The sequence below is a fragment of the Ursus arctos genome, unplaced genomic scaffold (assembly GCF_023065955.2).
Source record: "Ursus arctos isolate Adak ecotype North America unplaced genomic scaffold, UrsArc2.0 scaffold_19, whole genome shotgun sequence".
NCBI classification, from domain to species: domain Eukaryota; kingdom Metazoa; phylum Chordata; class Mammalia; order Carnivora; family Ursidae; genus Ursus; species Ursus arctos.
In genome coordinates, this window is record NW_026622863.1 from 14,286,963 (window position 1) to 14,309,175 (window position 22,213).

General features: G+C 55.1%; 1 protein-coding gene across 1 annotated transcript; it reads right to left on the reverse strand.

Annotated features, from left to right (window-relative positions):
• Positions 1-68: 68 nt before the first annotated feature.
• PLLP (plasmolipin) lies at positions 69-19,300 on the reverse strand. Its single transcript, XM_026494834.4, has 4 exons — positions 19,047-19,300; positions 5,423-5,596; positions 3,147-3,269; positions 69-1,897 (listed from the first exon to the last, which is right to left on the reverse strand). The coding sequence occupies exons 1-4, from the start codon at positions 19,179-19,181 to the stop codon at positions 1,781-1,783; spliced, it is 549 nt and encodes a 182-aa protein (XP_026350619.2). The 5' UTR covers positions 19,182-19,300; the 3' UTR covers positions 69-1,780.
• Positions 19,301-22,213: the final 2,913 nt, after the last annotated feature.

A 22,213-nucleotide genomic window follows, 5' to 3' on the forward strand; every position in this document is an offset into this window, starting at 1 on the left:
AAATGAGAGTGGTCGCTCAAGATCTCTTACTGTCCTGTACTCTTCTGATGATGGGAGCTGACACAGTGGCTACAGGAGGAGAGGTGAAGGGAAGTGAAAGGCGCAGGTGCCGGGGCGCAGCTCGACCTTGCTATTAGCCTTCTCAGGAGGAGGATCTGCTTCCAGACTACTGCTGGCCGTAACAGAAACCGCAGGATGCGAAACGTGGGGAAGGGGAGACCACTGTGTTTACATTCTGACTGTCCCTGGGTTGTCAAAAAAGGACCAAGGGGTGCCCAGAAATGCCTTCAGCTGGTGATTCAAAGCATGTTACTCTGTGGGAGCAAAAGCACGAGCTCGCTCAGGAGGACTGCCCCTCTCTGCGGTCTGCGCCGGCTTCCCGAATCAAGCGTGGCTATCAGCTTTGATGACATGCTCCCTGAACTGCACAAAACCTTCAAGGGAGCTGACAGGAGAGCAATCTTGAATCCAGCAAGATGACCTAACAAGCCTAAAGCTACAGTCATGATTTAGGGCTCAACTGAAACCCTTGTGAGAATAAAAGGTGCTATTCAACCTGTCGGAACACACGGCATGAGGAGGGGCTGTCCTCGGCAGGGCAGACGGGAAGTGGGTCAGGCCGCCTCCGGTCAAGGACGTCACAGGTGCTGCTGAGCGACTCCAGAACTGGACTTGCCCTTTCCAGGCATTTGGAACCTCTGTCACTGCAACCCTTACCTGAACCTTCCCGGAATTCATAAGCATGTACAAGCGGGATTACCCAACACCTTTTCCAAATAAGTTCTTCCATCTTTATTTTTGTAAAAAAAAAAAAACAAAAAAACAACAAAGTCACCACCAAGCACAGGACAACTTACCAGGCAAGGTCTTGATTCCCTCCCTTCCTTCATGTCCCCTGTGCCTCATCAACAGTGTCAGGGAAGCAGTCGGCATGGTTAGCTTTACCCCAAGGGAGTATTACAAACAAGGGCTGGGGGGAGGGAGGGAAGGCTGGCTGGGTATTTCATCACTGAGAAGCTGCTTCGAACCGATTGTTTGAAATCACTTGTACATTTGAAATGCAGCAAAGGAAGACCGTGCCGTTGGAAATCATAACCCTCTTTTCACAAAGGTCTCCCTCGAAGCAGACTTTGCTTTGGGGAGGGTCAAGTCAGAATTGTGTTTTAAGGGGGTGGGGCACCTGAGTGGCTCAGTGGGTTAAGTGGCCAACTCTTGACCTCAGCTCAGGTCTCAATCTCAGGGTCGTTGAGTTCAAGCCCTGCATTGGGCATGGAGCCTACTTACGAAAAAAAAATTGTGTTTTAAGGTTTCGAAAACTTGCTTGGCAGTCCCAGAACAAAGACTAAGATAAATACACGCGGCTTGTTAGGCTTATTCTACGGAGGGTCAGGGGCTGCAGGTCTGGAGTCCTTGTTAGTGTACTTAGCATTGGTGAGAAGTCTGGGCCCCAACCTAGGACACTGAAGTCTTATAAAGACAAACAGAGACACTGAGAGCCCTGTATCCCCTGTCACCTTCCACTAAATACGGAGGATGGGCAGGCGGTCTCAGCCACTGGCCTCCTTCCAGCTCCTGTGCGTGCTGACTTGGGCCAAACCAGAGGAAGGATCCTGATTCCTTAGCAGTGCTGGGTAAGCCCGAGTCTGACAAGCAGAGCAGAGCAAGTGCAGTCCCTTCCAGGCTGACTCCACAGAGGGCTCAGGCCTCGGGCTTGGGGGCCACCCCAGGCTGGGACCCGGCTGCAGCCTTCGGCCCCGAGGCGGGCCACGGCACGGGTGGTCTAAGCGTAGCCCCCAGCCATCTGACTGGTGGCGGCATTGCTGCCCACTCCCCGCCAGGCCTGGAAGCTGAAGAAAGCGCTCACTCCGTAGGCAATCATCATGACACACGAAAAGAACTGGAAGACGAAGAAGACACCAAAGCTGAGTCGGTGTGCAGCGTGGCACGGGGCGGGGGGGGGGGGGGGAGTGACAGATACGAGCGCCAGACAGCCAGCCTCAGACAGGCAGACAGTAAAACCTGGAGTAGCACCCCCACCCCCCACCCCCCGTTAACTAGAACAAGCTGCTCTGGCACCCACGCCAACTCCAATTAGCCACATGCTCATTTCCCAAGTGTTTGTGGGGGTGCCGACATCACATGCTGCTGGGGGCAACCGAGACTAACCACGCAGGCAAGGTGTGTCAGACTGTGACACGGGCAACTGAACAATGTGCTGAGAGTGACCGAGGGCGAGGAGCTCCTTTGGACACACCTCAGGGATTTACTTTTAAAAAGACAACGTTCAAAAGATACCCAAGGAGGGGCGCCTGGGTGGCACAGCGGTTAAGCGTCTGCCTACAGCTCAGGGCGTGATCCCGGCGTTATGGGATCGAGCCCCACATCAGGCTCTTCCGCTATGAGCCTGCTTCTTCCTCTCCCACTCCCCCTGCTTGTGTTCCCTCTCTCGCTGGCTGTCTCTCTCTCTGTCGAATAAATAAATAAAATCTTAAAAAAAAAAAAAGGATACCCAAGGAATTTTCTGGAATCAGTTCACAGGTGCCCGACACTAGCCCCTGCGGCCACATTCGGAGGCTGAGGAAACCCACATCCTGGTCTCACGCCTGCCCTACCCTGGACTGTGCTTCAGTGTGTTCACCTCTCTGAGCCTCCGTTTCCTTGTTTGTCCAGAGGGACTGGTAGTCCCTGTCCTCCTCACTGCGGGAGTGAGGAAATGTCTGTGCAGGGGCCCGTGGACTGAGGCGTGACAGGCGTGGATGGGGCCACTGGTATGCCGCGGGCTGCTTGATGTGGAGCCTAAGTTTGGGCTTCCCGCGAGAGCTGTAAATCCCCCCAAATGGTTCAAACCAAAAGGTTTTACGTGCGCCCTTTTCAAGACCGGAGGGGGGGGCAGTTTTTAACAGATTCTCCAAGAGGGCACAGGACTGTAAATCAATATGGAGCACCTGGTTGCCAGCAAAGTTCAACCATGAACCCAACACTTCCATTTAGTATTTCCCAGGAGGTCTGGTTCCTCAAGGTTTACTGCTAATTATGGAAGACAAAGCTCAGGGTCCCTGAGCCCCCCTGAGAAGGAGGAGCCTCGGGGATGGCAGGGGCTGGCCCCCTCCCATCACTGCCAAGGGCGCCCCAGGAGCCATACTCACAGAGGCTGCCGCACGCTGGTTATACGGCCGGGTGCCCTTCAGGGACGTCAGCTCCACGGCAGCAGAGCAGGTGATGAAGGCCGTGATGTAGAGAACAGTGGCGCCCACGTTGAATATCATTAACTGGGGGGTGGGGGGAGGGGAGAGCAGGCTTCAGATGGCAGACTCTTGCAGTAAGTGTGGAACCTCTTGGTTCCCCCCCGCACACCCCCTTGGCATCCAGAACAGGGGTTAGGGCTCAAGGATGGGGATGGATACATGGGTCTTTCCCACTACGCTCCTCAGGGCAACAGTCCACATGGGGTTAACCCGGAGGACATCTGAGCAGGGAACACAGACACACATAAAGCTGAGAGGGGAGGGGAAATGATGGGAAGGCCTGAAGTGATCTGGTCAGGGGCAGTGACAGCCCCACAAGGCAAAACCCCATTCATAATGGCAGGAGACCAAACCAAGGCCATTTCTAAGAGTACCAGCTAAAGAATTCCAGGGTCACATTCTTCCATGCAAGCTTGGGTTCCCCTCTTGGCACTGCAGGCCTTGATCCTGTGGCTGGCCCAGGGGAAGACCTCCCATCCCTCTCTGCCCCCAGGGGGAGGAATCTGTATCTGCCTTTAGGCCACATCCTAGGCTCAAGGCCACCACGTCAAATGCCAGGGTGAGGACCCAGCAGGATTCTGGGCCAGACTGGCAGAAGGGACCCGGAGCTGACATTCAGGCCAGTCCCATTTCCCCAACACTTGGCCCCTGGAGCCAGTAAACAGTCTTTTAGCAGAGACTGCAAACTGGTGGCCCTCAGGCACATTTGGTTCAATTTATAGATTTTTTTAAAAATTACCAACATTCTAAAATGAGATTTCATAGGAAAACCCAAAGATCTCATATAAAACTTTCAATCTTAAAATATCAAGATTTGGCACCAAGGGACCTGCACTCCCACTGACAGTAGGAGCTGGGTAGAGGTGGTTCCCTATGGACAGACGGCTACGGGTTCTCCAGAACCCCTCCTTGACCTAGTTCACTCACTCACCTTGCCCAGGCCCCATAGGGGGCTTGTAGCCCCCATCACAGCAAATGCCAGTTTGACAATCCCAATCCAGTCACCTCTGGATGCAAGCCTTATCTGCTAATAGGCCCAGGAGTCTAAGAGACACTGCCCTGCTATCTTGGCCCAGGAAAGGAGCCTCCTTCCGACAAGAGCTGTGGCCGGAGCCCCAGATCTGTGCTCAGAGACACCGAGGCTCCTGCCGTCTTGGGAGATTTCTTTCTTCAAGGCTCCTAGGACATGCGGCAGGGGCTGGACCCTAGCCAGGAAGTCCGGCCATCCCCTCCTCATCCCAGGATCTTCCCTCCAAGCCTAGCGCCCACCACAAACACCGCCTGGCTCCTGCCAGTGATGTCAAGATCTAACAAACCCGTTCTGTCTTGAGGATGACTCACGTTTCCTCAGTTTAAACAGTCATTGAATTCCAAACAATGCCGCCTAGTCCCGGCCTTGCTTGTCTTACAATCATGTGCCTCTCTTGCCTCGCTGCTCACTGAAAGCCTCAGACCCCAGCTGCAGGGGTTTTCCGGGTCAGAGAAAAAAGCCCAGCAAGCTTTCTATGTCTGGCCGGGGTACTTCCTATGGCCGCTCTCAGCTCTGTGTCCCAAGGAGACTGACCTGGACAAAGCGGGGAGGCCACCCTCTCCCGGGCTGTCGGGGCCTCATCCTGGGTAATTCCTGATAGCTCAGCCCAGCCTCCAGGACCAGGCCTGCCAGAGTCTGACAGACCCCCTGCAACACAGGTTCAAATCCCAACTAACCCCCAACACTTTTTCACTTTCAAGATTCCAAATGCAGTGGGCTCTCCATTCAAGAGCCCGTCATGGGGCGCCTGGGTGGCTCTGTGGTGAGGCGTCTGCCTTTGGCTCAGGTCCTGGGATCGAGTTCCACATCAGGCTCCCTGATCAGCAGGAAGCCTGCTTCTCCCTCTGCCTGCTGCTCCCCCTGCTTGTGCTCTCTCTCAAATAAATAAATAAAATCTAAGAAAGAAAAAAAAAAAAAGGAGAACCCCTCACTTCTACTCCCTTCCCTGAAGACAGCCAAGTCTGTGTCCTCCCTAATTTGTGGCCATTGATCCTCCCTCCCCCACTGGGCTCTGCAGCTGGCTGAGGGCCACCCCCACCAGCCACTTCTCATGTAGGAAGGTGGCTCTGTCACAGCTGCTCTTAGAGGCAGAGGGGCCAGTCTGCAAGCAACGCCCCCCACACACCGTGCTCCCACCCAGACTCACCACCAGTGGCCAGGGCACCATGTACATTTTCATGTGCAGCTGAAACAGGTAGAGGATGAAGAAGACGATTGTCACCAGCCAGAGGAAGACCGCCACGAACATGACCCACCCATAGGCTGGGTACAGGTGGTACGGGGTGTCAGCAATCAGGGCCCACACCAGCAGCCCCAGCACCTGGAGGGACAAGACATGGCCAGAGTCTCCCAGAGCCCCTGCCACTCTGGCCAGAGGCCACAGGGCTCCCTCTGCAGGACACATTTCTCCTTTAGTCAAGAAATATTTATTTGGCTCCTACTACATACTACTGTATACCAAGCCCTTGCCTGGTAACTCCTCCTTTCGGGTCTCAGCTGAAATGCTGCACACTATGGGACACCTTCCCTGCTCCTCCAGTCTGGGTTCTAGAACCTTCTTTTCGTGCCTGCCACACACCCCCCCCCCCCCCCCGGCCCAGGCACCCAACACCGGGACCAGGATTCTGTTTCCTTCCCCTGACTTCTGAGTTCCCTGAGGGCAGGACAATGACTGTCTTACCCACAGCTGCATCCAGGCAGCCAGCACACGTCCCATGGAGCTATCGTGGCCTCCTCCACGGCTTTCACCCCCTTCCTTGCCGCCCAAGATCCCCGAGGCTGGGGCATCCCCCCTTCTCCACAAGGGCATGCTTTGGCATCTCTGGAGCTAGGCATGACTCAGCTCTGCCCACTGAGGCACAGTCTAGTGGGGGTGGGGGGAGTTTAGAGAAAAGCTCTTTTGGTGACGAAGATGCACAAAGGCAGCTGTCCCTCTTCTTCCTTGGATGGCATCCAGGCACTGTGGCAACAAGGGGACCTTGCCACAGGCGGAGAATGAGCCAACCATCAGACGGATCACAGAGAAGCGGCTCAGAAGCCAGATCCATCTCTGGCTGCTGGTTCTGGAGACAAAAAGTCCCCCTCGCCGAAATCTCCTACACCAGCCCCTGGAGAGCAGGTGCCCACCCTGGAGCCCAGCCAGCGCTGGGCATCTGCCGCGCACTCCTGCCCAGAGCCCCGGCCAAGGATCGAAGGGATGTTCCGTACCCAGCCCCCCACATGTGCGCGGTCGGGATGGGAATGACCTTGGCTAAGTGGGCTGGGAGTCCAGAAATCCCTAGCACAACGTTCCTTTTTCCTCCTCCTGCCCCTCCTGCACCAGAAGCCGGGGAAGGGTGTGGTTGGCTTTCTTCCCACTGTGAAGTGGGAGGTGGAGCCCGGGCCTGGGAGCCTAATGCTGGGCTTCGACCCTGCCCACGCTGTGGGACCCTGGGCAAACACCTTTCCCTCTCTGTGCAGCTCCCTGGGGCAACTCCAGTCTCCCAGCCAGAACGCAGGTCCCGTGAGGAATCCGAGCGTGGTCACTGCTCACCTCCAGGGCCCAGCGGTGCCCAGCACACAGTACCTCAATACCTATGTGCACAGAGCTAACGAGCCTCCGTTTCCTTATCCGAGAAATGGGGGTCAGAAACCTGCCCTGCACAGGAAGCGGGAGTGAATCGGTGAATGTGCCGCTGGCCTTGCCCCCCTCCACCCAGGGAAAGGTCTCTCAGCCCATGGTGGGAGTAGTGGGGGGAGGGCAAGAAAGGCATCTGCTCCTTCTCTCCAGAGCTCTGCATCTACTCCTCCCCACCCACCGGGGTGAGTCCGCAGGGATGCCACCCACGTGGCACCCTGCCAGCCTCAGGGCTGCCCCCTCGGCGCTCCCCACCACCCACCAGAAACGGCCTGGCGGCAGCCTGTGCAACCCACTTTGCAGGTGAGGAAGGTTGGCGAGGTGGCAGGGCCTTGCCTGCAGGCACACAGCCGGGGGGCAGAGCCGTTACCGTTGAGGACCCAGAGCCAGGGTGTCTCAGCCCTGTGCCCCCACATTTTACCACCTATCCTCAAGACACCCTGCCCGAGATGGCCGTATCAGGGAGGCCAAGCCTCCAGAGCTGGGTGAGGCCACTACTCTGAAGGACAACCACCCCCCAAAGCAGCACGGTGCAGGACCCTCCCAGCTGAGAACTGGACTCGTCAGGGACAATGATCTTTCCACTTCAAGCAGGGTCCTTACAGGCCCCCAGGCCAACGTGCGGCCTGTTCCAACCACCAGAAAAGGGAGTTAGAAAATGCACTGAACTGAAAATCAACAGAAGATCAATTCGGGTTCACCCTAATGTGCACCTACCCATTATCCATATGATTATTCCTAGATTTAGCCGCAACGACCACTGAACGCCCTCCGGCTCTGTGCCAGGCCTCGGGTAAGCCATGAGGTTCACGGCTGGTTCACGGCTTCCCCATGACCCCATCGGTTGGTACTATATATTTCCCCCATTTTCCAAACTGAGTTCAGAGGGAAATGTGTCTGTGGTCGCCCATGGTCACTCAGGGGGGTAAAGGGCAGGATTTGAACCCAGGCTACTGAGAGTTACTTAGCGATGTGTGAAAGATGAGGACACCTGAGCTGTCTCCCGGCTCTGCCCTGCCCTCCAGCCCAGCCCTGGCTTCTAGGTCACCAAGCACAGCCTCTGAGCGATGAAGCCGCCGGGGAAGCAGCGGGAATTTCTGGGGTTCCTCCTGCCTTTGCCAACCTGGCCCGGTGCCCTGGGAGCCGCTTTGGTTTCTGCCCTCGAACAAGGAAAGGTCCACTCTTCCTCAGAACCAGATAGACTGGTTTTTCCCACCCACTCTCCCCCCGCCCCAAGAATCTGAACAGAGCACTCCAGCCCGGGGCCCCAGGGAGACCCCGCTCAGGACAGGGCGGCCCCACGTTTGCCGGCTCCTCTGCTAGCCTGAGTGGCCTCATCTCCCTCCAGCTGTGGACCCGTCCTCTAGCCGGAAGAAGGGGCCGGAGGACTTGCCCTCTGCTCCACTGTACAAGAGTAAACCCCACTTTTCAGAGGGAGGGGGACAGCAGTAGGTAGCCGAGGGTGGAGAGTAGAAGGGCACCTGTCTCCAGGGCCTGCTCCAGGCCCCTCTGTCCAGCACAGTCGCCTTGCAGCTTGGATGCCCCTCTCTGGGGTCATTCATTCAACAAGTATCTATTGAGCACCTACTGCTGTGTGAGCCAAACAAGCAGCCCCGCTCTCCCAGAGCTCCCACTCTACGGAGGGGACCCAGACAAAAGCCCAATGCATTGGTGAATGCAAGCGAGCCACGAGCCACGGGGTAAGTGCTATGGGAAAAATGCAGCTAAGAAGGGACGGGCAGTGGGGTCATGTGCAATTTCAGGTAAGCGGCCAAGAAAGATCTTGCTGGGAAGTGGACTTGTGAGCAGCAAGAACAGCAAGGATTGAGGTTAGGAGAGAGGCAGGGAACAGATTCTCCGTCAGAGCCTCTAGAAGGAACTGACTATGCCAACATCTCGATTTTGAACTTCTAGCCTCCAGGACTGTGAGACAATAAATTTCCACTGTTTGAAGCTTCCCATTCGTGGTATTTTTGTTACGGCAGCCCCAGAAAACCCATCTGTCTTCCGTAGCTACTCTCTGACAGCAGATGGATGTCATAATCTGACCTCCCTGTGATACTGGCATCAGTTTTGATGGAAAGTTGGCCATCGAACTCCCTGGGTTCAGGCTCTGGCCCTGCCAACTTACCAGCTGTGTGACCTGGGGCAAGCTGCTGAACCTCTCTGTGCCTCAGTGTTCTCATCTTCAAAATGCGCCTAGCTCATGGGGTAATTCTGAGATTAAAGAAAGTAACTATTGTAAGGCATCAGATCAACGCGTTCTACTGTCACTAGCAACCTGAGAGGCTGGAATGTGGGTTTTCCAATTCATTCTCTGCCCATGTTCCTGAGATAGCAGTAACTGTGTGTGCAGTTCCTCGGGGTGCGAGGCCTCACTGAGATAAAGAATGTATCTAAACTTAAGTACCGGGCGCGGTGCCCGCAGCTAAGGGCCCCATGCCAGCGTGGACCCCACCCATCTTTCAGATAAGGCAGCTGGGCTTATCTGAAGGAGAGGCCCCAGACAGGCAGCCCGGCCTGGCCCAGCTCGGCTCAAGAACACCTCCTGGAAGGGCACTCCTTCTGTTCCTCACAGGCTGAGGGGCTCTGGGGAGAACCCCTCATCCTCAGACCTCAGTCTTCCCCTCAGTACAATGGGAGCAGAGAGGTTCCACTTAGTGCTCTCCAATGCTCCCTTCGGTCTGGGCCTGACACTCCTTCCTCAATTGCACCCCTCCCCCAGGGGGTCCCAGAGCCCTCTCCCCCTGGTACTGGAGGGACTCCACCAGCCCCAGCACTAAGCTAAGTCTTCTCCTGCCCAAGGTCACTCTTCTAATCCCTCTCCACTTCCTGGGCTGGGTCAGACCCTTGTGGATTTGCTGTGTGACCTTGGGAGAGTCACCCAACCTTTCTGGTCTGTTTCTTCATCTGACATGGGAGAGGGTTGGGCAGGTACACCCATCCTGGTCACCTCACAGGTGTGTCATTGCAGGTAAAATGGCGTGAAGGAAAAAGTCAACAGCTGTAGTGGTCAGGTGTGATATGAGGGCTATTGGGATCTCTGTAAGGGAAATGGGGGGGCATATCTCCCAGAATGGGGAGCCTTGAGGAGGGGCAGCACCTCAGAGCCTGGAGGCTGACACTGGGGACTCAAACTCAGCCAAGGCAGGCGGGTCACAGAAATGGCCAAGGTGGGCCAGGCGGGGACTATGGAGATGAGAGCAGCCTGCTGGCGTCAGGGGAATGCAGTCTGGGGTAACCAGGACTTCCAGTTTTTCGAGAGACACTAGAAATCTGAACTCGTACATGAATCTTCAGCTTTTTAAACGCTGGCCGTGAACCCAAAGGTTTGGGAGACAATGTGAGGACAGGCCTACCCAAAAGCCACCAGAACTCCCTTCTCGCCACTGCACAATCCAGGAAACTGAGGCCCAGGGGCAACATGAACCCTTCTGGGGTTCCCTCTCACAAGGACACATCTGGGCAGCTGAGGACACTCTGAACTTGGCCTGGTCAAGCCCAGCCTCCACCCCCGCCCTGGCCCTTCTCCCTACAGTGAAAGGGACTTTATGGGGACAAAAAGCCACCCATTGTGTCACAGGAGACAAAGGCGCAGGGGACAGAGGCTCCGGGCGCCTGGCGTGGCCACAACAAATCCACACACCACCCCCTCCCTGTGCAGAGGAGGCAGGCTGGAGGGGGGCAGGGGGAAGGCTCCCTGGAATCCCCATGGTGTATACCCTGGGCACTCGGGAGTCCTGGGGGCTGCCTCCCAGCTCCACCACCATAGGCCACAGGTTTCACTCCTCTCAGCCTCCCCTTCACTGCAAAGCCAGTCATTTGGTCATTGAACAAAGTCTCCTGAGGGCCCGATATGTGCCCGGCACTCTTACAGACCCTGGGAGTGAGGCAGGGAGCCCGCAGCCAAGTCCCTGCACACACACAGGCATGCGGCACGCGCGCGCGCGCGCGCGCGCACACACACACACACACACACACACACGCAACTCCCAGCCTGGGCTGTCACGGGGAGGAAGGTGAGGGTGGAAATGCTGGCTGAGGGCCAGGTTCACCTGCAAGGCTTCCCAAATGCAGCCTGTCACATTACTTGTTATTCCTCAGTCTTGAGTCTCAGAACTGCGATTTTAAAGCCCTAGAGATGGAAGAGATTTCTGCACACCTACCCCAGCAGCCCTCTGAGCCCCCCTAGTGAGGACCTCCGGCGCCCATGTGCACACTGCATGTGGAGGGGCCCACTGCTACCACGGTTACTTTGTGGTCTCCCTCAGAGTTTTAGAAAAATCTTCCCAACATGAAGCTCAGACCACCTTCTGCATATCCCCAAGTACTGTGGCCTGGCAGAAGGAGATGCCCAGAGGAGGATGGGTCTCCACATTACAGCAGGTGGGGACACTCCCCTGGGGACCTGAGCAGAGAAGGGGCAGGGCAGACCTCCAAACCTGGGCAGAGGGGATGACAGAAACTTCTGTTCTTAGCAACCCCCGTTGGGGTTGGGTGGGGGGCCCTCCAGAGAAAGCTGGCTGTAGGAGCACATGGACCTTCATCAAACCTGGGAGGCCCGGCCTCCACCTGATGGGGAACAGGGTGGTGGGGGGGAGCCTGAAGTGAAGGTCTTCCTTACTCCCTGGACTTCTTTCCCCAGACACTGGCTCTAGTTCTGATCCTGGCATTCATGCTGAGGGTGACCCTGAGCAAGCCCTGCCCCATCTCAACTTCAAGGACAGGTGACCTCATCTGGCTGAGCTCGTAGAGGGCAGCAGATGACCTGTCTGACCCCCACCCCACCCCAAACTTCGGTTGCCTAGCAGCTCGTATGCTGAGTCCTGCCTAACCTTTAGCCCTTGCCTTCCTGCCCTAACCTCCCCGTGAGATCCTGGGGTGCCACCCTCGCCTCTCCCCCTTGGGCAAACACGACAGGCGAAGCCACACCAACACCAAAGGGCCTCTTAATATCGAGGGCCGAGCTCACTGGGCTGCCAAGAAAAACAGCTCATCTCTCCCCACCCACCATGCAGGTCCCGGTGGCCATGGGGACCAGGGCAGTGCCCCTGTGGCTCCTCAAGACAGTCTATGAGCAGGAAATCAGGGCCTGGTCCTCACTGAATTCCACCACCAACCACGCACCAGCTGGCAAGGAGTGACCAACACCCGACCCTGCTACACACACAGAAGCAGCAACCATCCACCATACGTGGGTAGCTCTGCAGCCTCTTTCCACGTGCGCCTGGTTAGGAAAAGCACCCAGGCCACCCAGCCCCTCACGCTGAATTCAAGGCTACTGCCTGCTGCCCTGTGTTCATGGGAGAGTTCTTCCCCATTCGGAGCCTGAGGGCCTTCAAGGGCCACCCTCCCGGTTTCTGCCACCAGCACTAACTACCTGTACCATAGGTTTACCTGTAGTTTCATGTATTTGAAAGATTTTTAAATAAGCTATATCATTATTTTTGAAATACATCATCTGTATGACATGGTAGGTAACAAAATGGTGTTTTTAGCATATCTCCCTCCTCCCGATCCTGTTTCTTCCCCAGGGACAACCAAGAGGGGTTTCTTGTGCATCTCTCCAGGGACTGCACACACACGCACGTGCACACACGTACACACTCTTTCAACAGGTGTGTCTCTATATAGTCTCTCTGTATTTCTCCCATACACATGACAGTATTCTACACACAGTTTTGCACCTTGCCTTTTCCACTTAACCATACAGCCCGGAGGCTGTCCATCATTACATAGACAGCTGCCTTCCTGTTTTCCCTGAGGGGTAAGACATTATCTTTGCAGGAACTGCATGATATGTCACTGTACAAATGTAGCATAATTCACTGTAACAGTGCATGTCAACTATGCTTCAATTAAAAAATAAATAAGGGACACCTGGGTGGCTCTGTCAGGTAAGCGTCTGCCTTTGGCTCAGGTCATGATCCCGGGGTCCTGGGATTGAGCCCCACATCGGGCTGCTTGCTCAGCAGGGAGCCTGCTTCTCCCTCTGCCTGCAGCTCCCCCTGCTTGTGCTCTGACAATAAATAAATAAATAAATAAATAAATAAATAAATAAATAAATAAAATCTTTTAAAATAGATAAATAAAATGCTGATGGGAAATTAGAAAACAAAACAAAAAACCAGAAGTCTGTGTAGCATAAAAAAAAAAAAACTCATGAGCAAAGTCAGAAACAACATTAGGAAAAAAGATCTGCAAATCATCTGGAGGTCCTCGCAATTGATAAGACAGACTTAGGACTCCACAGAATGGAGAAAGAGTACAGACAGACAACGAGATGCAAACAGCTCTTCCATGTGTTTTTCCAAGGCCAACCTCGCTCATAAGGGAACTACAAAACGCTACGACCCCGAGCGATGGGAGGGGCACAGGCGCAGGTGCGGATTCACTGCCGGTGACCCCTCTGTCGGGCGTGAGGCAAGCTCTATCAAAATCACGAACACACATACCCGTAGCCAGCAGTCCCACTTCTGGAAATGTACTGTACAGATGGGCTCAGTGGCTTGTGTGGGCTCATTCACTGCAACAGGATGTGCAACAGCAAGAGTGGGAACCCCAGGTGTCGGTCCACAAAGGGACAGGCCATGCGAGTCCTAGGCAGCCACACAATGGACCGCTGCGAAGCCCTAAGACAGAAGCGATCGCGCTCTATGCACGGAGACAGGAAGCCCACCAAGACGCATTTTTACGTGAAAAAGGGGCGGTGCGCCTGGGCGGCTCTGTCTTTAAGTGCCTGCCTTTGGCTCAGGGCATGATCCCAGAGTCCTGCGATCGAGCCCCACATCAGGCTTCTCTGCTGGGAGCCTGCTTCTTCCTCTCCCACTACCCCTGCTTGTGTTCCGTCTCTCGCTGGCTGTCTCTCTCTCTGGCAAATAAATAAATAAAATCTTAAAAAAAAAGAAAAAGAAAAAGGGGCAGGCACAGAAGGATGTGGATGGAGAGACTGTACCCCTTGGGTAAAGTGGGGAGAGGTGGGACTCTCTGGCCACGTGTGTATTTCTCTCCTTATGAGTCTGAAATGGAACCTGGGAAACCAGAGCGGACTCGGGCGGGGCAACTCTGACCGGAAGGGACAGAGATTTTTCAGCCCGCTCTTTCCCAGGCTGTTTTATTCTGAACCGTAGTAAATATATTACCTATTAAAGAAATTCAGAACAGGAAGGATTAGAGAAAGACACACCCAGCGCAGTGCGCGCTGTCAAGGGGGGAAAGCAGGCAGGGCACATGCACAGAGTGTTCCCATCTGTGGTTTTTAAGTGAGGACAGGGGTTATGTGCAGAAAAATGCTTAGACTCAGCGTGGAATGCTGCCTTCCTAGAGGTGGCTGCCTCCGGGGACTGGTCAGGGAGGAGAGAGACACTTGCATTAATTTCCCTTTGTATTGTTGGACTGTTTCGCCATGTGCCTGTGTGATTTTCTCAAGGAATACAACAATTTTTTTAAATGGGCCCATCAGTAGAGAAAGGGCTACGTGAACAGGGACGACAGTGACAATAGGGCACGCTCTGAAACGGTTAACAGGGAGGGACACAGCTCTGTATAACAGAAGAGCTCTCAGGTGCCTTGGGTGTAAGAAAAGCAACTTGCTGAACAAAGGAGAGGGAATAAAACCATCCCCGTTTTTTACAATGCACAGAAAAAAGAACTGGCAACTCCCAACAGGGGTCCCCTTGGGGAGAGGGGCAAGCGATCCAAGAATAACTCTGGCCTTATCTGTAAAAGGTTTTCATTTTGTAAGGAGAATGTGTTCACATATTTATTCCAAACACTCAACTCCCTCCTGGCCACAACCAGTGGGGTGTGTGGGTGGAGCTAACCAGACAAAGCACTGGTTTCCTCTGGGCACGGGAGGTGGATGGCCAGCCTGCAGGGCCCGGCATGCTGCACCCAGGAGACTGAACCCACGCAGCTCAGGGCTGAGAAGCGCCCTGGGAGGCCCCAGCATTGCACTTCTGACAGGCCTGAGCTCTGCTCACACCTCGGAGACCCCAACAACCTCCTCCCAGCAGCCTCTTCCTGGAGGACAGAAGTGACGCAGGCCTTGCCCTGACCCCCCACCGGGAGAGGAATGAGGATCTTGCTGAGGCTGGGGACAGAGCCAGGATCAGTGCAAGGAAGAACTTTTTAATATTCCCAAATTCACAAGGATGGTGCAGGTAGCCTTGACAAAGAGTGAGCTCCCCGTCCCTGGAAGCATACAAGCTCGAGGGATGTCTGGGAGCAAGCATTAAGAACCCTACAATTCCATGGCTCTGTGAATCCTAACTACCCTTCATTCCAACACAAGCTGCACTAAGCCCTTTACAGCACCATCTTCCACATTCTTCACTACCCCACCATCACTATTTTACTGACAGGGAAACCGATCCTCTGGGACATTAGGGAGGGTACAAGATCACACAGCCAGGAAGGGGCAGCCAGGACTTGAACCAAGGCTCTCCGCTTTCAGGCCAGCGCTTCCACCAATGCTCTCTGCATCACCCACGGACCACGGTGATCTACTTACTGGCAGGTGAAGCTGCTGATACCTGTTCATTCACCTGCAAAATGGGAATTGTGTGGCCACCCCAATCCCAGGAGGTCCGGCAAAAAGGAAGAATAGAAGGTGCCAAACACTGATGGCCTGGTTGCCAAAGACCATTTTTAGGGGCTTCTACGCCCGAGGCCTCGGGGATGCCTTCTGACTGCAGGGCTTTTGAGCAAGCTCTTCTGAGGTTCATCTGTTCGGAACCTCCTTCTTACTACTCCCTTCCTTGTAACTAAACCCTTCGAAGCCCACTTCTGTCAGGAAGCCTTCCCTAGTGGCCCTGGGCCCCTGATGAGTCTCCTTTCTTTCCCCTCCAAAGCACTCCAGGAGCCCACACCCCCTGCCAAAAACAAAAAACAAAAAATAAACAAACAAACAAAAAAAACCAGGAAGCATATCTAGAGCCAGGCTTCGAATCTGAGTGCAAATTCTGACTGCCACTCTACCCCGTGTGACCTTTTACAAGTTCCTCGCTCTCTCTGCTCATCAGTAAGCCCAGGTAAGATAATCTTTCTCCCTGTAAGCACCAGTGAACCACACCTTCCACAAGATTCCTTCCACCCCCTAGCCTCACAAAGATCTGCAGCATCAAAACCTCCAGATTTTTAGGACCAAAAGAGTTGTCTCTAAATCAAACTTGCCTGCTTGCTTTTTAGATGCTATCTGCATAAACTCATCATGTTTCCCTTTTTGCCTAGGCTGCTAGGAAACTCGACAAAGAATCAACAGCCTTAAATGTGCTATAGATTCCTGGTACAATGATCTTTTTCTGTCTCTCCTTAAGTCAATCCTTCCCCCTCCTACACACACACCACCAGCTTTTAGAAATATATGACTTTAACTCCTGTTGTACGTAGCTAAATATCACCTTTCATCTAATGTTCTTTCTGGAACCAGATGGGGTCAGGGGGTGATAAATCAGTGAACACTGAAGTTGGTTCTTCAGGACACATTTAATACCAAAGAGCACATCTCCTTCCCAAGAATCTGGGGCCTTTCTGCTTACCCCACAGCCCTCCTCCCACCACATCTAGAACCCTTCACCAAATCCTTTGGGAAACAAAGGAGAATTAACTTTCATCTTCCCATTTACTGCCTCCTCCATGCAGCCTTCTCTGATCCCTTCACAGAAAGTTCATTCTCTGTGTACCTCCCTCAGACCAAGAGCCCTTGGAGAGTAGGTGCTGGGCCTTTGGGGGGGTTGGGAGGGACAACACTCCATCACTCCCTCAAAAGCACCACTCCCTGGGCCCTGTGGGAGCACAACTGAGTGTGGTAATTAAGAGCATGGGCCAGAAAAGTCAGACCACCCAGGGCTTAGATCCCAGTTCTATTACTCTGAGATCCTGGGCAAAGAACTGAACTCTGAGTCTTGGTTTCCTCACCTACAAAATGCGAAGAATAAGAGAACAGAAAGCCCTTGCCAAAGAACCCTGAGCCTAGTTCGCACCTGAATGGTGGGAGCTTTTATGGCTTCCCAGCAGACAGTGGTGCCTGTTGGGGTAAAGACCCCTATGGAACCAGGAAGCTGTCCACTAGAACTGTCTGTGGCCAGAGAAACAGCTCAGGAAACAGCTTCTCCCACAAGTAGGCTGGTTAGGGCACTAAAAGGTGCAGGTCTTCAGAACTCTGATGGGAGACCCTCATCCCCCAGCCCCAGCCCCAAAAGCACTGCAGGGGATGGGGGCAAAGGAAGGCCACCCCACTCACACCCCGTCCCTCAGCATTTGGAGACCCAAGTGCCAAGCAAGGCCTCCTGGCACGTCCTACACCCTGTGTAGACGCCAGGGTTGGTATCTGTGCAATGGGACCCAGATATTCAGGACTGGGCTGCTGAGCCCACAGGGACCCCCATCAGAAACAGCAGCCTCCTCCAGAGGGATCTACCCAGGTCCCAGCAGGCACAGCAGGGCCCTCTTCCTCTCAACTCCAGTTCTCACTGTTCAAATGGAAAAGCAGTTGGTGCTCAGGTCCCATCAACCAGGAGACATGCCTAAGGTTCCACCCCCACTGCCCTCCGCAGAGCCCAGCTGAGATCTCTCTGTTATTGCAAAACCCCGAGGCTGCCAAGAGAACAAGATTCCCATCCCTCCCCGGGCACTCAAGGCCCTCAGCTTCAACCATCTGATCCCCGCAACTTCCTTTCCACTCGCCCATCCCCAAGCCTTGCCTCACACAGCACCCCCCACTCTGAACACCACTGCCCTTCTTCTGCCAGAGTTCAGTGAAGTCAAAAGCTGCGCCACCTCCACGAACCTCCCTGGACTCCAAATTCATTCCCCTCTCCTCTGCCCTTTCAGCCCAGGGCCTGAGGCTCCCTTCCCACTCCCCGGGTGCCTTCCCAACGGTCCTGGAGCCCAGCACAGCAGCGCCGCTCACCGCGGGGGCAAACCTACCTGCAGATTTAAATCAGGCCCCTACCGGACCTCTTACCCACCCCGGAATCTCCAAAAAAACTCTGGTAGACGATTACAAACGTAGGTTTCTGGGCTGCACTTCCTGAAATTCAAATTCCAATTCCACATTTTTTCCGGGGGTGGGGATCAAGAATCTACATTTTAAACAAACCCCTCCAAGAGAGTCTGAGGCTGGGGTGGGGGTGGGGGGTCCCCCAGAGAGAGATTTGTGAAATCCCGAAACAGAGCTATCACTGACCCAGGTGGAGGCGGGCGCTCACAGCTGGGTGGGGGGTCTCAGACCACCCGGCCTTCCAGCCTGGCAGTCAAGCCAGGATCAGGCAGCAGGGGCACGGCGGAGATGCCCAAAAAGAAAATGGATCCTGGCCCACCTCCAGTTCCACCTTAGTCCTCTGGACCCTCAGCTGCTGGGGGAAGCCTCCCACAGGGGCAGCCACCCAGTTTCCTGATCCACCAGAGGGTACTGTGAGAAGACAGCGAACACCGCCAGGCCTGAAACCGGAGTGTGGGGAGAGGGGTGTCCCCATCAGTCGGACTCTGCTGGGGGTCTGCACAGGGTCTGGGAGGCATCGGAGCCTTGCCTCTGGCTTCCCACAAATCCCTCCCGCCTGCGCTGGGCGCGGTATCTCGACCCCGAAGGGCCGGCCAAACCGGCTGGAACCCGGTAGGGCACCCAGTGGAAGCCAGAAAAGCCCGGTCCCTGCGCGGGAGCCCACAGCGCCGCGCCTAAAGTCTGCGCCGGAACGGAGGCGCACTCCCGATTAGAAAAGGAGCGTTCTGGGGCTCGGCCACGCGGAGCCGCTTAGAGTGGACTTAGCTTCACTCAGGCTGGGTGTCCGGGAGGGCTGAGGACATTGTCCTGGCAGAGAGAGACAGAGACGCCGAGAGACAGCGCGGATTGTGCGCAGCGATTGTGCGTCTGTGAGCGCTCCTCTGGCTGGCCTCCAGTGACCACCTCGGGGGATGATGGGGCGCGCGAGAGTGGGCACTCTGAACACGGGTGCTCGCAGGGACGGCAACGGGGACGTCTCGAGGTGAGAGGGCTCCAGGGTGGTCTCGGGGGCGTACGTCCAGGAGGCACCCGGGGACAGGCGCGGCGCGTCCGAGCCTAAGGTGAGGGTGTACTTGGAGCAAACGAGGCAGCCCCGAGCCCTCCCGGCCCGGCCGCCCCCCACTCCGGCCCCGCGGCCCCGCGCGCGCTCACCAGCTGCAGCAGCATGAGCGCACCGAGGCTGGAGCGCACGAAGCCCAGGTCCGGACGCAGCACGGAGACCGAGGTGCCGGCGCCCTGCGCGGGGCTGCTGGTCCGCGTGCTCACTTTCGACGGGAACTCGGCCATGGCGGCTCCGCTCGCCTTCCGACGTCGCTCCCGCCGCCGCCGCCCCTCCCGCGGTGGGTGCCGGCTGCTCAGCCGCTCCTCCCCGGGGGCTCCGGCTCCCGCGGCGGCTCCCGGCGCTACGCGCGGCGTTGGGGCGGGGAGCCGCCTGCCGCCAGGTGCGGCCGAGCCCCGGCCCCGCCCCCTCCCCCGCTGCGGGACCCGCCCCTTTAACCCTCCGCTGGCCGCCGGCCGGTCCCCCCCTCCCGCGAGCCATTCGTGGCCGCGTCCACTTTCCAGACGGGGAAACTGAGGCCGCGGTTAGTGAGATGGCTCTGCCACAGCCAGCCTGGAGAGCCGCGCTTTTCTCTCCCAGGGAAAGCCACCTCCGGGGAAGCTCCCTCAGCGTCGCCGCGGCTTTGACCGCTGCTCTGCGCCCTGCCAGTCCCTTCCAAGCCCGAGGTAAACGGGGCAGGCTGGCGGAGCGCAGCACTCCGAGTCCTCTCCTGGATGCCTCTAGGGCGCCTCTCTGACGTTTCTCCTTACAGCGACTCCTCAGCAGTCCCGGGAGACCAACCGAGCCCCCAGGAGGTGAGGGTCTGGGTCAACTGAGGCTGCTCGAGACTTAATTTATGTGGTTTTCACTTCTGAACATACTAAGCAGTAACTTAGAAGATCATTGCGCCTCAGTTTCCTCGCCTGTAATATAGGGATGTGAAATGACCTCACCTCACAGAAGCTCCTGGCACACCGTGAGGAGGGCGTGGGGGGCACTCACAAGGCGGGAGATGATGGAGTTGCGGTTTCATTACTCCACCTGCACCCTGAAACATGTGCACGCCCGCAAGCGCGCGCGCACCCCTCCCCCCATTACAGCCTTAAAGGCTTGCACAGAGTATCAAACAGTGTTTGCAGAACCCCTACTATATGTCAGGCCCTATCCCAGTCCCTGGGGATACAACAGGTACAAGCCAGGCAAGGCTTCTCGGATCCCACTTTCTACTGTGGGTGACAAGTGGTAGACTGGGAAGAGAAAACCATCTCAGTGACAAATGCTGTGACTAAAATAAAATAGATGTGACAGAGATGGCCAGGAGGCAATTTTTAGATAAACTGGTCAAAGAAGACCTCTCAGAGAGGTGACATTTATGCAGAGAGCTGAATCATCAGTAGGGGCTGCCTTGGGAAGACCTTAGTAAGTGCAAAGGCTCTGGGGCTGGAGGAAGCTAGACAGTTTGAAGAACAGAAAGATCCTTGGTGGGACTGGGGCAATGTGAGCAAGGGAGGAGATTCAACAGGTATGCAGGACCAAGTCCCATAGGGCTATTTAGTTGCTCCTATTAGTTTCCTGTGGCTGCCACTGACCCTGGTGTCCTAAAAACAAACAAACAAACAAACACCAGAAATGTATTCTCATATAGTTCTAGAGGTCAGAAATCTGAAAGAGTTTCAGTGAGCCAAAATCAAGGTGTCAGCAGGATCGTCTTCCTCTGAAGGCTCTAGAGGAGAATCTCTTTCTTGCTTTTCCAGTTCCTGGTGGTGGCCGCTGGCATTCCTTGACCTGTGACCTCATCTCCCCAGTCTCTGCCTCAAGGATCACATTGCCTCCTCCTCTTCTATAGGATCAAATCTCTCTTGGCCCCTCCTGTAAAAACACCTGTGATTGGATTAAGGCCCACCCAGGTAATCCAGGATTACCTCTGGCCTCAAGAACCTTAATTTAACCTGCAAAGACCCTTTTTTCTTTATACAGTAAAATGTACAGATTCCGGGTATAGCGCCTGATATATTTGGGTAGTTATTATTCAGCCTACTCAGTAATGCAGGGGAGAGGTTGACATTTTATTCTAAGGCCCGGTGGATTTCTAACAGGAGAGTGACAAGATCTGATGGCCGGTATCTGGTGGAAAATAACACCGGTTGATGATGACTGAGCCCTTTACCCACTGCTGGATGTTCAACCCCTTCCCGCATGAGGCACCTGAGACTCTTCTCGCCACCCCACATGCAGTGGGCACTCAAAATGAGCCATGCTTCTTGGTAGCTGCAAACCAAAGGCCAGCCTCCCTGTATACTGCACAAGGCCAAGTGCAGAAGAACAAAGCTCTTGGGTAAACCTTTAATTTTATTATGACACAGAAAACAGTAAGATGATTGTTTCCAAGGCAGAGTCTAAAACAGTAGAGTGTTTTTGTTTTGGTTTTGGTTTAGATTTTGTTTTTTCGGTTAATCCCACTTTCATTCCTTTCAAATGGCAGCAAGCAAGAGTCAATCACTGCATTGTTTTTTACTTTGACATTTTCTTCCAGACCAAATTCACTCGCCCCCAGTCAGAAAAAGTGGGAAGGAACCTGTCCCCAGGCTGGAACCTGCCGCCCACCCAGAGTCTCCACTGGCGCCTTAGAAGCTCTGGGATGGGTGGGGGAAACAGCCGGGGATGACGCCCAGCATGCCTGTCCTTCCCCAGGCTAGTCCCCTCCCTGGAGTCTGAGCCCGCCATCTCCACACAGAACACATGCCTTTTCTTAGTTCTCCCTTTTATAAAGACTCCCTACTCAGGCCAGGCCCCTACTGTGTGCTGGGCCTCCCTCCCTTGGGGTAAAATGGGACATGCTGGAGAGGCGGTAGGAATTCAGGCACCAAGCAGACATTTAATGTGTACCTAGGATGTGCCAGGCACTGGGGACAGAGCTGGGAGCCATCCAACCAGAGACCCTGCCCTTAGGAAGTCTGATGGGGAAGACAGACTGTCTAGGTATACAAACTTGCAGATAAACTGATAATTACCAATTGCGGTAACACGACTACAGGAAAAGAGCAGGACCCCATGGGAAAGAATAATTGAGGGTTGGGGGTTGTCAGGGAAAGTATAAACATTTAAGCAGAGACCTGAAGGATGAATAGGAATCAGGCAGAGAAAGCCACGATATGTGCAAAGGCCCTGAGGTGGGAAAGACTCTGGGGTCTTTGAGGAAGGACAGAAGGTTATAAGCTGAAGGGGTTGGGGAAAGATGAGGTTCAGGAAGGAGCCAGGACCCAGATCCCCTCGTTCTTAA